The following is a 16,303-nucleotide window of genomic DNA, read 5'->3' as shown; positions in this document are numbered from 1 at the left end:
TGGTACATGTGAGAAACTTTTTATTTTATTTTAATTGAACTAGACAACTCACCCTTTAAAATGAGATATTGCATGGCTATGTATGCCCAGCAGAAAAAAAGTTATTTAGAAAATAAAACTTCAACCGGGCATAACTTTTTTTGGTTGTCCTAGAAACAGAAACAGTGTCAATGCAGGCTCTTTTAAATGGCTTCCAACACAAGAACTAAACATTTTATCAACTCAGTTCATTTTTTTCCTGGAAGCAGACAAGTCAAGCTTTCTCTGAAGGTCTTTCGTTGTCACACATTCACAACAGAGAATTTTCAATAAATCATTCAAAAACGCCATTCTGGCCATAGAGAAGTCTACCTACTATATAGAAATCCTTGAAACGCTCAAAGAGTTAAGGGAGGACCGCCCATCACACAGAAACCCTCTATATATACTGTAGTATGGAATTCAGACTCCTAGGCTTTATAAAGTTATGTTTGTGTGCACATATTTTTGCATGACTGTGTGTTAAAGTTTGGGCCATGGCGTTAGTTACCCTGTACTGAAGTTATTAGTAATAGACTTCAATTTAACCAAGTTACAGACTTGACGAGTTACAGAATTGCTGACCTCTTCAAAAGAACTCTGCAGTCCTGACTTAGATAGCATCCACCTCAACCTCAGACTACTTCTATTTCTTTCTATCTCTCTCTCCCTCTCCAGTGTACATTTTGTTGACTAAGACTTAGCCTTCTCCGCTCCCTCCATTGGCTCCCGGTCGCTGCCCGCACAGTACAAAACTCTGATGCTGGCATTTAAAGCAACCAAAGGTACGGCACCGCCATATCTTACAAGTCTGATCAAACCCTCCCGAGCGCTCAGATCAGCCGACGCAGGGAAGCTGGAAGTACCTTCGCTAAAGACACCGGGACAACGCTCCACACATCCAAAACTCTTCTCCCTTCTGGCTCCAAAACTATATGGAATGCACTTCCCATTGCAATCAGAACGGCAGATTCACTCCCAGTCTGAAAACGCACCTCTTCAGACTCCATCTTAGCCCATAGCACTTGCCGTAGCCTCGACCTCCTACAGGCGTATGCATAGGCTCAACTTATGTAACTTAAATAGCACTTTATGTAGACATAGCACTCTATAGTGTATATTGTATACATATGTCCATATGTTAATTATTTTCGCTTTACGCTATTTGCTATTAAGCCCCTTGACCTAAAAACACTCAGCGCATACCGATTCGACCTGGGTCTGACCACGTCTTAAAAGCAAAAAGCACTGTTTGATTTTACACTTGAGCGGCTCTAGAGTGTTGCCATGTCTGTTTGCTGTTTATTATAAGCGGCTTCTTTTTCTGTAAAGTTGCTTGTAAATATTGGTAGTTGTGGTTGCTTTTCTTGTTTCTAAAGTGCTTATTTGGGCTTTTCTCCTAATGTTGTTTAAACCAGTGATCCTCACACAGCGACATTCCCATGTCAAGGACCCCCAGATGAATGCATTTGCCCAACTAAGCCAGTGACCCCCATGACAGATTTGTGTTTTTAAATGTTTCAATAACATTTTTCAAAAATATTCCACAATTGTCACTTTTTTCAAAGATTACTTTTGAAAATAGCAGATCTACCAGCTCACAATGCATCACATTAATTCATTAAAACTATGAACTCTGACTGCAGGGGGATATATATTTATAATGATCATTATAACAATGTGCAAGGAAATATGTAAAAAGAAGGAAGAACTTTATTCATTATTTATTTGTGGACAATCAAAATATGCTGGAAATTTTAATGTGGTGTCATTAAAATGAATCTTGATATGGCAGACTCACTATCTAGAAAATAAAAACATGGCACTTCATTTAAAATAGGTTGCAGACCCCTGTTATATGCGATTCTTTAGGGAGTATGTTTATAGACCTATTCTATGAGACATGGCAACAGCAGGAGACGAGCTTTCTGGCTCAAACGTTCAAACGTTGAGATTGTAAAGGGTCATATATCGCTCATTTCTCAACCTTTTAAAAAAATTAAAACATCTCCATAATCACTGGTAAGTTAGCTTTCATATGCTGTATCACACCCGACTTCTTCTTCAATAAAATGCTACGAGCGAAGACCATAACATTGGGGCCGCAGCAATACGCATGGCGCACGTATGGCATTTCAACTCATTCCTTCGTCGTGACTCGAATGAAATAAAATAAAATAAACGTTATTTTACTGGTGTTTTTCAATAGAAACAAATAAAGAGCGTGTGTGCAACAGTCAGTGCATATACGTGCATGCACTATAGGCTATATTTCCTCCTTGTCGGGATGGTGAGCTGAGCTCTTCACAGCCCGTTTGTCTTTCATATTATTCTTATAATATTTGATATTATAAACACTCATGGTTCTCTCATTTCTCAACCGTTTTTTAAAATGTAAAAATCCCCATATTCCTTAGGAATCTTGCTTTCATTCGCTGTATGGTACATGGTTCTATTTATATCGAATTAAACAATATCAAACGAACTTGTATGTTCGGGGGTTAGACGATTCTGGGAACATTACGCATGGATTGCCAATTTGCCAGCCAATGCTGCGTATCTACTCGCAGTTCCATTCCGATCTGAAAGGCATAGGTAGGTGCCATTTCAAAGTCTTAGTTATTCATTTATGAATCAAATCAACTAGAATAAAGATTTTTACAGCTGTTTTTCATGCTTAGAACAGAAACAAATTAAGTGATGATGTGCGTATATCTCCCTCCCTTAGCATATGGCTGCGCCGCTGTAATGACTTTCCAATGAAAACTGCAAGTTACTTAACAAAATAGAGACATAGGCCTACAAGCTATGCACATCATGGCTGTGACAGCTTGTGGATCTGTTCTTTTGAGGCATAAAGGTGACAGCATGCAGTGCAATATGAATAATTAACCCAAATGTGACAAAGTCATGTCATGTCTATGGTGCCAGTCTGCAGAAATGTAATACCACTTGCCGAAAAGGGCGCATTCCATGAGGACATCAGCTGGTGTCGTAAAGAGAATAGTACGGACATGTTCATTGGGTAAGCCTCAAAACTCCCTGAAACACTCCCATGACTAATTCAAGGCTGTTTTGCTCACACCACGGGGTGTCGAAAGCGCTTCTTACCTGGCCCATAATTGTAATATGACATTGCACACGCCCCCACGTCTTAAAAACTGTAAAATTATATGTAATTAGATTCCACTTGCTTAATAGGGCCCATAGTTCCTTAGATAGATATTCCACTGTTAGGTTCTTAAGCTTACGTATGATTCATGATGACTATTCTTTATGTATTTGATGTATTACCATGTTCTTTTTTGTTTTTGCTTACTGTAAATCGCTCTGGATTAAGAGCGTCTGCTAAATGCCTAAATTGCAAATTGACTAAAGACTAAGTCGACTAATGTTTTTGATATTTAGTCGACTAAGACTAGACTATTAGGCCCCTTCTCAATTCATCCCTTCTCCCTCGACCTTTACCCTCCCCCTCGCAAATGCGCGTTCACGTGAAGGGAGAGGGTGTTCTCATTTCTCTTTCCAGCTAGTGTTAGGGGTAAGTGCAAAGGCTAGAATTCCCTTTGCACGAAGATTGTTGGGGACCTGAAGGAGTCAACTAAATAATTTCAAAATACTTAATTGGAATTAAAGACTAAGGCCCTCATTTATCAATGGAGTGTAAATTCTGCCTTAAATTCGAGCGTGGGCGTGCGCTCATGTCGGCACGGCATTTATGAAGTTATCAGCTATTAAGTTATTAATAGCTGATCCTGGCGTAAATTTGGTCGCAGCTTTAATAAATGTCACGGTTGAAAGCGACCGTCATTTAAATAACACACCCTTAAATATTCTCAAAACGCCGATTTTACGTCATGAACAACCGGAATCCGACCAAACAAACGTGTTGAAATCCAATAAGAAAAGAGGTTCCCCCTCTCGCCTCGTTTGCCTGCACAAGTTTGCATTTTGGCACAAAAGAAACGCCAGTATAGGATTATTCCGTGAGGCTACAACCTTTTGTCAACTTTGTCAAGTAGTAGGCTCCATGAATCACACACACATCAGTTACATCGACGCCATGAATGGAATATGTTTATAGGCTACCGTATTATTAATTGTACCCATTCGTGCGCAGTGCACGTTAAAGAAGTCATGTAGGTAGACGATCCCCGTGAGACTGCTGTGAGTGAGTGATGCCACATTAATGAGACAATTAATGCCTGGCAAGGCAGTCATAATCAACGTCTATGGAGTGATTGATAATGGATGAAGGCTGGTGTGTGCTGGGTGGGATGCATAAAGGTCCATGAAAAGATTTAAACAGCGGCGCCCACCGCAGTCCCGACTCCCGAAAATGATCTCGCACTTATTTAAATTGGTGAATGATTAAGCCCCTAACGCCTATGCCATTGCAAATAGGCAAGCTACACTTGGAAATAAAATAGGGGTGAACGTCCATTTATGCAAAAAACTGTTTGATTAAGCACCTAAACTTGTAACATTGTAGACATGTTATATATTGTTTTTAATTGCTTGTACAGTTGGAAATCTCCTACCAATTTCATATGACACATCGGGATGTACTGTATGCCTTTACATTATTTATTTTTTTCACATGCATGTGTAATATTTATTGGTTTTATAGCTATATATTTTAGGAGTGAATACATATGTTTAGATGCCTTTCAGCTTCTCCGCTTGTCTATACGACAGAACATTGGTGCAGACAAAGCCAACTAACGTGAGTTTTGGCGAGGGTATGTCAAAGTTCAAAGTCATGCTGGATTGATGAATGCTGAATGCATATTGTTGTTTTTATTGTTACGGGTGCAACATAATTTCCAACTTCTGTTTTGTCTTTACAGAATATTTAGACACTTTTACAGAGTGCAACTCTTTCTGAACTTTTCTGAAGTACAAAGTAGAGAGTATCTGCACATAACACATCCTTATCACTTAACATGTAAAGCAACACACACAAACCCCCCTCTCCCCTACGAGCGTGCGTGCGTGCGTGCGTGCGTGCGTGCGTGCGTGCGTGCATGTGTATGTGTATGTATGCCCCCGACCTTAGCCAGAATACCCTGACGTAACAAGTGCATAAATAATGTATTGGATTACAACCATTTTGGGGTAATGTGTTCAATACTCTATCCAATATTTTACAGCGAGATCTAGACCTAGACCCCCTAATAGCTCTCCTTGGCACAGCTGGAGAGGATGACCTCCCTTTGATGCATTTTATCTGCTCTGATTATTTTCATGCTTTTTTTCCTTTTATTTTCTATTTTTAATTTTGCGCAATGTCCCGAGACATTGCCAAAGCATTTCCGGGGGTCCCCGGCCAAAAACGTTGAGAACCCCTGGTCTAGGGCAGTGGTTTTCAACCTTTTTCATACCAAGGCACATTCATTATTCGGCATTTGATCCATGGACCACCATTTGATGACATTTAGACCTCTCACACCCAAAGCTAAAGCCAAAGCTTGTCGTTGGATAAGATTTTGTCCACAATTCCATGCTGTATTGATGTTGGTACCATTAGGAGAGATAACAGGCAAATGTTGATCAAAATAAAATAAACATCATTCTCTAATTGTGTAGAGTTCTTGTAAGTAATGTGGTAGAGTGGAGAGAGTGGAACCAGAGTGGAATCAGAGTGTGCCAAGGTTGGCCTCCGGCTGAATGCCCAGCATCCACCTCTGACAACAACAGTAGGCACTGCTTTGAAGGAAGTCAAGGACTTCAAGTACCTGGGCTCATGGGTCAACTCAACCGAACAAGACCTGAAAGTGAGGAAGGCACTTGCATGGAGGGCCCTACATGGCCAGTGTATGGAACTCCAACCTCCCCGTCAAACCAAACTCAGCTTCTTCTACGCAGCGGTAGAGTCTGTTCTCCTATACGGCAGTGAATGCTGGACCCTGAAGCCAACCCTGCAGAAGTCTCTCGATGGGTGCTACACCAGAATGCTGCATGCAGCACTCAACATCAGTAAGAGCACACATGTTACCAACACAAATCTGTATGATGGAATGCCAAGGGTGAGCCAAAAAATAGCAGCCAGGAGAATGAGACTAGCAGGACACTGCCAAAGACACCAGGAGCTGCACACGGGCACTGGTCACGAGGACGTCCCACGCTAACATACGTGGATGTACTCAAGAACGACGCAGGAGCCAGATGTATGGAGAACCGGGATGACTGGAAGCAACGATGGAGGGCTCGTCTGAGGACGACCTAGAGAATGCAGATGTTTAACAATAATTTAAATAAAGTAAAGATCTTACCTATTCATAGAGAAACAAAAACATTCCTACCCTAACAACAAACCGCTATACTAGTGTGAATATAGGCTACAGAAAGTTACCTACTAAAGCAATAAGAGGTCTCAGGTTACTGTGTATTGAATTAAAGTTTGCATTTGAGAACATTTAACTAGTATATCTGGAGTGTGTGTGTGTGTGTGTGTGTGTGTGTGTGTGTGTGTGTGTGTGTGTGTGTGTGTGTGTGTGTGTGCGTGTGCGTGTGTGTGTGTGTTGTCTTCTCATTGTGTTTGTTAGCCAGCCTTAATACTCTCCCAGAGGTCACTGCAGGTTAGTACAGTAATAAGGATAGCTCACAGTCGTGATTAAAAAACAACAGCATTTGCTCCTTGTCCCTCTCACTCACTCACACACACACACACACACACACACACACACACACACACACACACACACACACACACACACACACAGCCCCACACACACACACACACACACACACACACACACACACACACACACACAGCCACACACACACACACACACACACACACACAGCCACAGCCACACACACACACACAGCCACACACACACACACAGCCACACACACACACACACACACACACACACACACACACACACACACACACACACACACACACACACACAGAGAAAGAGAGAGCCTGGCATCTCTCTCTTCTCCACATGGTGAGCTGTGGAGTTGTCGGGCGACCCCGTCTCCCTCCACTAGCCTCCATGAGGATATCACTCACCATCCGACCAGCCCACATGGACAGCTTTTTAATAAAGGGGAGATGAGCCCGGGCTTTTAGTGCTTCATTTCCATTCTCGCAGTGCGGCTGGGCGAAGTCACATGCAGCGCTCTTCAAATATTTATGGAGAGGCCCCTGGGCCATCCCTCTGTCACGGGCCCCCGGAGAGAGAAGACGGGGAGATGCTTCCCGAAATGGAAGTACTTGTGAAAAATCACCGGTTCCACCTCTGGAGCAGTGGACACTGGAAAATCTAACTCTTGAGAGTGTACAAAGGAAGCCATTTGGTTACATTTGTACACTCAGCAATGGTCGTCAAATGGATGCATTAATTGAGTATTTTGCGGTGACCTCCTGTTCTTGGCAGACGACCTCCTGTTGGCAGTGTATGAAACCACGTTGATTTGTGTTACTGTCAGATTCAGGTGTTTTGTAGCAGCGCTCGGGTGGCGCAGGGGTAAAGTACAGTACCAGGGGTAAAGTACAGTACCAGGGGTAAAGTACAGTACCAGGGGTAAAGCACAGTACCAGGGGTAAAGTACAGTACCAGGGGTAAAGTACAGTACCAGGGGTAAAGTACAGTACCAGGGGTAAAGTACAGTACCAGCTCACCAAAGGGCTTGTTTCCAGCTTGGCCAAGCTTGTGCCGGCCGGGTGGGGGGAGGTGGAAGCCGGGCAGGAAGGTTGGTAATTGTCACTGCACGTACTCCTATAGAGTCAATGGAGAGTGTTGAGCAGCAGGAGGACGGACGAAGGGTCTCCAAATCCTCCCAGTGGGGACACCTACTCTGGCAGGTGAGCCAGTAGGATGCAACAGCAGTGACAACACTCAGAAATGTGTGTGTCATGTCCATTTGTCCATCCGGTGCAGTCTAGCTTGTAATCGCAGAAGGCAATTGATGCAGCATATCAAATCCCATAGCACTTTATGTAACGGAACCCAAAAGACGATAACCTTCATACACACCATCATAAAATAACAGATTGAACAGTACTACATTAAATGTCTGAGTGTATAAATCGTTCTGGATTAAGAGCGTAAATCTAAATTGTAATTGTAATTGCAAAATGACAATTTTGCAATTACATGTTGGTTGAAGGAACAAATGTTTCTCTTTATCTAGTATGTTTATCTGTCTGAACTAAGACGCTACCTGAGCAATGTACTTGGGGTGACATCCCTTTGGCCGGAGCAGAGGGATGGGCGGAATCTGGTTTGCTCTATGGCATTGTTTTTCCCATTAAGACCTGAGACCAATCCTGACTATTTCTATATCAGTGGTGCTCAAACGTATTCATGTCAAGGACTCCCGAAATTATATGCATTCGGCCGCCGACCCCTGTCTGAAAATATTTTGTACCAGCAGGGACCCTCCAGAAGCAAAGATTTGAGTTAAAAACGTTCACTGTGAAAGAATATATATTCAAAGATTTGCGGCACATTTTCACAATCTTTCAAAAATAGCAGATCTATATACAAGCTGTAGATCTGATATTGTTCAACAGCTAAAGTTTAAAAGGTCTGAATTAATATAAGGTTACTGTTGTAAGATGGGTCTCGTTTGTGTCTGTGAGAATGGATGAGCAAATTTTTTCTGAAACTCAGTGGGAATGATAACTTTGCTGCCCTGAAGAGATCATTGACTTTTAAGGTCGAAAAGGGTCAACGCCGGTCAAGGTCACCATCAGGGTCAAGGTTACACAGATATATAATCGTCCGTAACTGAAGAACGGAGAGAGTGTGTGTGTGAGTGTTTGTGTCATCTTCCTCAGAAATAGTGTCGGTATAGTAAAGGCACTTCCTGGTTCAACATCGGAATTCATGCATGGTATTTTTGCCTCTCATTCCATTCTGTCCAATTCATTCCAGCTCATTCCACTACATTCCAAGCGCACACACACACACACACACACACACACACACACACACACACACACACACACACACACACACACACACACACACACACACACACACACACACACACATACACACACACACACACACACACAGACTTTGAAAAGCTTGCTGGAGAATTTGGGGAGACAGAGAGCAGAGCGAGTAGCAGCAGCTGCCGGTAGACTGAGGCATCAGCGTAGAAATGTGTCTCTCGCTCTCGTTCCAAAAATGGAGAAGCTATAAGACAGAGAGCGGCAGAGGGGAGGCGGTTTACCACACCGTGAAAGCCAATCAACTATGATGGGTCAGCCAGCCGGGCTGTTACCATGGTGATGTGTTAAAGGGTAACACATAGAACCGCTCCTCCCTCCCCCCCACACGCACACACACACACACACACACACACACACACACACACACACACACACACACACACACACACACACACACACACACACACACACACACACACACACACACACACACACACACACACACCACACAGTAGTCCAAGCCCCAATTAAGTGAGTGTGTTTTTACTACTGTATGTACACAGTATTTTCCTCACTGTTAATTTAACCATTTGTAACTCTGAGAATGGACAAAAATAAACCAAATGGACCCATATTGGTAACTTCTCTGAGTTATGACGTTACCGTACAGTATATCATGTAAGTGTCTACACTGTACGTGTGCTTGTCCATACATGTGCTTATTGAGTTGAACTGTCGTGGGCTCGTTGGCAGCTGCTTTGGGATGACGAGGTCAGGGAACTGTCTCCTCTGTTCTGTAAATTCAGTGGGATCCTCTGTGGACCCATACGACACCGGCTCTGATCTACCAACCTGTGCATGTGTGTGATGCGCTCCCCTAGCTTCCTTTACTCTCTCTAACTCTCTCTCTTTCTCTCTCACTCACTCTAACTCTCTCTCTTTCTCTCTTACTCTCTCTAACTCTCTCTCTTTCTCTCTTACTCTCTCTCTCTCTCTTTCTCTCTCACTCACTCTAATCATTGCTGGCAGGGGATTTTAAGCCGTTTGACCCACTCTTTGACCCATCGCCTAATCTGTCTGTTTTGACTGCAGGTGGAAAGGGAGCCAGACACATGTGCAACAACAGCACACACATGCTGCGTGTGCAAAGCAAGCAACGACACAAGATGTTGCCATTAACTTGCACGCGGCAGCAAAAACTGTTCAGGCGCACAGAACCTTCACGAAGCCCGTTGGTCACAGAACCTTCACGAAGCCCGTTGGTCATGTTCAGGCACACAGAACCTTCACGAGGCCCGTTGGTCATGTTCAGGCACACAGAACCTTCACGAGGCCCGTTGGTCATGTTCAGGCACACAGAACCTTCACGAAGCCCGTTGGTCATGTTCAGGCACACAGAACCTTCACGAGGCCCGTTGGTCATGTTCAGGCACACAGAACCTTCACGAAGCCCGTTGGTCATGTTCAGGCACACAGAACCTTCACGAGGCCCGTTGGTCATGTTCAGGCACACAGAACCTTCACGAGGCCCGTTGGTCATGTTCAGGCACACAGAACCTTCACGAGGCCCGTTGGTCATGTTCAGGCACACAGAACCTTCACAAGGCCCGTTGGTCATGTTCAGGCACACAGAACCTTCACAAGGCCCGTTGGTCATGTTCAGGCACACAGAACCTTCACGAGGCCCGTTGGTCATGTTCAGGCACACAGAACCTTCACGAGGCCCGTTGGTCATGTTCAGGCACACAGAACCTTCACAAGGCCCGTTGGTCATGTTCAGGCACACAGAACCTTCACGAGGCCCGTTGGTCATGTTCAGGCACACAGAACCTTCACGAGGCCCGTTGGTCATGGCATTGGTTGGTCAAGATCTTTTATGAGTAGGAGTTATACGCTATGACTCATTCTTTGAGATTCGTGCACTGTAGACCTAGACCTAGACACTGTAGACCTAGACCTAGACACACAAAATGCTTTTGTTTTTTTTGCCAGGTGAAACCTGGCTTATGATCACTGCTGTTGGCTTTAGCGACATTTGCGCGACCTAGTCATGATTGGCTGCCCGAGTCTGACCCCGTACTCTGAAACGCCGCCTAAGCCAATGGGAGTCTGACCCCTGTGCTGTTGCAGGTAGCACATAGCTCAGTGACTTAGGTCATTGGCTACATGATCTGGAGGTTGTGGGTTCAAACCCCACTCAAGTCTTTACTTTCAAGACCGATTTCTAGAAGAACAACTTCAAAACTAAAAAAAAGCAGCGTGAATTGACTGGTGCCAATGGCGCAGTGGGCTAGTCAAACGGGACACCACTGGATACCTTGACGGTTCAAACAACATGTTGGTTTTGTAAATAAACCATTGATGTGTGAGCATTAGTAGTGTGATTATTTGATGTGCCAAAATCTGCCATTGACCCCCATTATAAATTTGAAAGTAATATATTTCTAAAACGATGAAACATTTCAAAGATTCCTTTTCAGGCAAACATGTCCACCGTAAGATGAACCTTTGAATGGGGTTTCTAGGTGTATGCCTAGGTTTGTGCTATTGCCATTGAGAATGCATTGGGTGTTTAAGTTAAATAACTCAGAAACTACAAAACATTTCAAAGTAAAAAGTTCCAGCATCAAAGATGGAACTTGAACCTGTGGCCTCCAGATTCCCAGGCAGGCTCTTTACCCAGTGAATTAATGTGCTGGTTGTGTATGACAGAAAAGCCAGAGGCTTGTTTCCATTGTGATTCATAAACATTCAAACGTCTAGATAAACAACAGTACAACATACGATAGACAAAGCTCCTGTTATGTTATGTTTAATTTGTTGTACTAATGTTGTTACTCAAAGGCAAATATACTCTGAATCAAGCCCCCAGACTTCCATTGAAGTGAATAGCGTGGGGCGGGCTTGTCACTCCTCATCCGCTCTCTAGATATTATTATAACTCTAACCCAGAGTCTGTAACGCCCCAGCGCGAAGCGAGCTAATGACACTCTGCTAATATTAATGTTATGAGCTAACTGTCTGGAGCTACAGGAAAGGCAAAACACAACACAATGATTGCACCAACAAAAGAACATCGGAAACGAACAAAACCAACAGCATGAAGGTTGTGACAGAGAAACTTACACGCAAAAAATACAAAAGATCACAGGGAAAAAAAATAACCAAAAAGGGGGACAGATGCACAACGCTTGTTTCACCTGGCTGTTAATGATACGCGTGTCATTCTTGTTTCTATTTTATGTAGCAGCATAATAATGAACATTCCAAAATATAGCACAGTATTTAAATGCACGTAGCCCCTCACGCATCATGTGTGAGCTTCTCAGCTTGGCCTTATAATCACAGCTATATTGTGCGTTCTTTTGCTTTACAGCTTTTCGAGCAAGTACAGTATATACCAGCTCAGTGGCCTTGTGGTTAGCCTAGTGTCTGCCCTGAGACTGGGAGGTCGGGTTTGATCGCTGGCCGAGTCATACCAAAGTCTGGGACCCAGTGCCTCCCTGCTGGGCACTCAGCACAAGGGTTGCATTGGGTAAGTCCCTGTGACATACTAGAGTCATGTCCAGGGGGTGTACTTGAACATCATGTCCAGGGGGTGTACTTGAACATCATGTCCAGGGGGTGTACTTGTACATCATGTCCAGGGGGTGTACTTGTACATCATGTCCAGGGGGTGTACTTGTACATCATGTCCAGGGGGTGTACTTGTACATCATGTCCAGGGGGTGTACTTGTACATCATGTCCAGGGGGTGTACTTGTACATCATGTCCAGGGGGTGTACTTGTACATCATGTCCAGGGGGTGTACTTGTACATCATGCTGCCTCACACTACAAAAACGGGAGATAGGCTCCTGGCCTCATGGCTCGGCAAGGCTTACTTACTTTTACAGTATATGCAATTGCAAAAACATAATTACTGTAGGTTGCTGGATTGTTGAAAGTGAAAAGCTGATTAGAACTTCCTATTAAGCGTTTTCATTTATCAGTTTAAATCAGTTTCCTTTCCTTACATTGAAACAAGCAAGCACAGCAACCCGCTGCCGCATGATTATTACATCATTAGCCTCAGGCAGAGCACTATGACTAATGTGAGACATTTAGTTTCCAGGACTCATACAAGCATGCATAGGAACTAATGTAATTAAGTCACACTAGCTATTCTGGTGGAGAGAAGAGGCCTTTGCGAATGTCATGAGCTTTCAGTTCCCTTTGTAGCGCTCGACTGTGAACAACAAATGGCTCAGGAGGGAGAAGTGAAGCAGGTGAATTAGCTGATTGTGCATTGCGTGTTTTTCAAGTGTCACAAAATGCCTCTCGGTTTCTTAATTCTTCCTATGCATGAAAGTCTGTGTTTTTGTCTCATTTGTGCAATGGTTCAAATCCAACGTGTTCTTGTCCTGCAGATGGGGCCCCACTGAGCGAGCTGTCGTGGCCTTCGTCCCTGGCAGTGGTAGCTGTCTCCTTCTCTGGCCTCTTCACCTTCGTCTTCCTCATGCTGGCCTGCCTCTGCTGCAAGAAGGGTGACATCGGCTTTAAGGTGAGCTTGCTGCTGCCCCCTGCCTGTGGGGATGAGTGTAGCACACACTGAATCAAAGCACAGTAAGCACACACAGCTGGCTGGTGTGGCACTATCTCTGAGTTACAAAATAACACTATTGTTAAACTTAACAGATAATGGCTTTGGTTTCTTCTTTGAAGAGGCTGTCTTGTCGTATAACCTTGTACATATTGTATCTGGACTGGCCTCGGCTGCCAGCATGACAGAGCCTAGCTGTGTCAGCAGAGAGAGAGAGAGAGGAGAGGAGAGGAGAGGAGAGGAGAGGAGAGGAGAGGAGAGGAGAGGGGAGGGGAGGGGAGGGGAGGGCAGGGGAGGGGAGGGGAGGGGAGGGGAGGGGAGAGAGAGAGAGAGAGAGAGAGAGAGAGAGAGAGAGAGAGAGAAATCCAGCCTGCCTTATATCAGTAGACACAGGGTGGAGTCATCGTAGTCACTGGGCAAATGTCTGTGCTACAGTACACTAATAATGAACACGGATAGTGGGCCTAATGAGGCCAATTCCTCCAGCCTCTGCCTCAGCCAATTGATTGCCATGGCAACCACACACCTGCCAATTGATTACTTAACCAGGCCACTTTTCACAGTCAGTTTGCACTCTTCACACACAGGCAGACAGACAGATACAGAGATCTCCATGTGGGACACAGACAGACAGTTAAAATGGGTGCTATGACAACAGGTATTGCATACTACAGATATCTCCATATAATATAAGTATGGGACAGATAGTTAAAACGGGTGCTATGACAATCTGACAATGCCGGGTATTATTAGGTTCCCAAGTTGCATCGTTCCCAAGTAGGCCGGTGGCCGACGGGCACGTACAAGTCTAGTTTTTATTTAATGACCTGTAGTCACAGGTCACACAGTCACTCTACGTGACTGTGTGAGGCTTCCGTTAAACTACTTCTGCACTGAAAAACGCTATTGACAGAAGGCAGTCTCTCTCCAGCAGGGTACACTATGCCATAACGTGCTTGGGCCATGACGGTGGTTGCCAATGGTAAATCCTTCCCGTTGCTTATCAGGGCTGCCATGGTAACACCCCTTGGATAGAATATGCTAAGGTTCTACCTGAAACATTCTAGACTGGCACAAAGGACAGCTTTATTTGATTGTACTGTATATATGACAAAGATGAGCTCGTGATAGTAACAGAGTGGAATGGACCTGTGATCTCTGACGGCAGATAAGAGAAGAGGGGACCAGCATCCTTAACGTCATGCTTGCGTTACTGCAACATCTCAGTGGGTTTCTGTTGCCTGAAAGGTAACGTTCAATTATACTTTGTTGTATGACGGTGTTGCACACAATAAATAGCCGACCTACAAGCTTGTGATGTGTTGTGAGCCTGTAGATTGGCTGTTTTCGGTGCGTGACACCATCGTACAATGAGGTAGCTATAAATCGGTCATAACCCATTTTGTGAAACTGAAATAGGAGCACTCCCAAGCAGCGCATACTGTATACACATAAGCTGGGATGATGTTTGGTAGACAGACATAGCTTTAGTCTCGTTGGTTTTTGCATTAAGTCCTCATGATGATTTGTCAGTTTGGCGGTGAACCACAGATGTTAGTTAGATCATCGCGTGTCGGTAATGCGTTAACTCGATCATAACTCGTTCAGCATTAAAGCACTTCAAGAACTTCCAATTTGTTATTCAACGGCTCACTTGTAAAAGTGTGCATTAGCACGGGACCATTAGCAAGAGTGCACCAGTGCAACATCGAAAAAAGAGATTCATTATTTCCCTCCACCGGCCACTGTGCTCTCATTGGAACTGGAAGAGTGAGGCTGAGTATGAAGCGCTTTCTAAACTGAAGGCTGGTCCGTGGGGACCAATGGAACGCTGACTCAAAGCCAGGTGCTTGCTTTCACTCGTTGCTCATGGGGAGATTAGCAGATGGTTCTTCTGAATGGGAAACAAACATACACAGGGCATCACATTTTAGCCAACATATACGCACGCACGCACGCACGCACGCACGCACGCACGCACGCACACACACACACACCACACCACACCACACACCACACAACACACAACACACAACACACACACACACACACACACACACACACACACACACACACACACACACACACACACAGGAGAGGTCATCCCCCCCACCCCCATTAGGTCATTGAACAGACCAGTGAGAGAGAGGGAGAGCACCTGAGCCAACGAGGACACCAGATCAGGGAGAAAAGAACCCGGAGGGATGGAGGTATAGATACAGTAGGAGGCCAAGTTAGAGGCTGACAGATGGAGAGACGTGGGATGAAGATGGAAGGAGAAAGGGTCACTGTTTTACCCCTACACACACACACACACACACACACACACACACACACACACACACACACACACACACACACACACACACACACACACACACACACACACACACACACACACACACACACACACACACACACACACACACACCCTTTTGTCCCTAAGATCCACATCCATCCACAGGGTGGATGGGAGGGGCAACATCTGCAGCTGGAGCCAAGAGATCTGTGTGTCGTCCTCACTCTCTGACAGAGTATCCGTGCATGTGTTCATATTCATAAATGTTGTTTCTATCTCCAGCACATAGTGTGTGTGACTGTGTGTGTGTGTGTGTGTGTGTGTGAGTGTGCGTGTGTGTGTGTGTGCGCGTGTGTGCGTGTGTGCGCGCGTGCGCGTGTGCTCTCAAGGATAGAACATTTTCTGGTCCCCTTGAGGGAAATGGGCAAAGAAAGATTTTTAGGTTAAAGATTCAGTTTATGGTCACTGTTAAGATTAGGCATTTACA

General features: G+C 44.6%; 1 protein-coding gene across 1 annotated transcript in view; it reads left to right on the top strand.

Moving 5' to 3' along the window:
* The window catches only part of LOC306936369 (serine/threonine-protein kinase LMTK1-like), a 57,271-nt gene that overhangs the window by 15,969 nt on the left and 24,999 nt on the right, over positions 1 to 16,303 (top strand). The window contains exon 2 of the mRNA XM_079519859.1: positions 13,345 to 13,478. Within this exon, the coding sequence (XP_079375985.1) occupies positions 13,345 to 13,478 (134 nt within the window). The remainder of the gene's footprint in view (positions 1 to 13,344; positions 13,479 to 16,303) is intronic.

The sequence above is a fragment of the Electrona antarctica genome (genome assembly GCF_951216825.1).
Source record: "Electrona antarctica genome assembly, chromosome: 14".
In the NCBI taxonomy this organism is placed as follows: domain Eukaryota; kingdom Metazoa; phylum Chordata; class Actinopteri; order Myctophiformes; family Myctophidae; genus Electrona; species Electrona antarctica.
The sequence above is the reverse complement of the archived record's forward strand: the minus strand, read 5'-3'. Positions and strand labels throughout refer to the sequence as shown.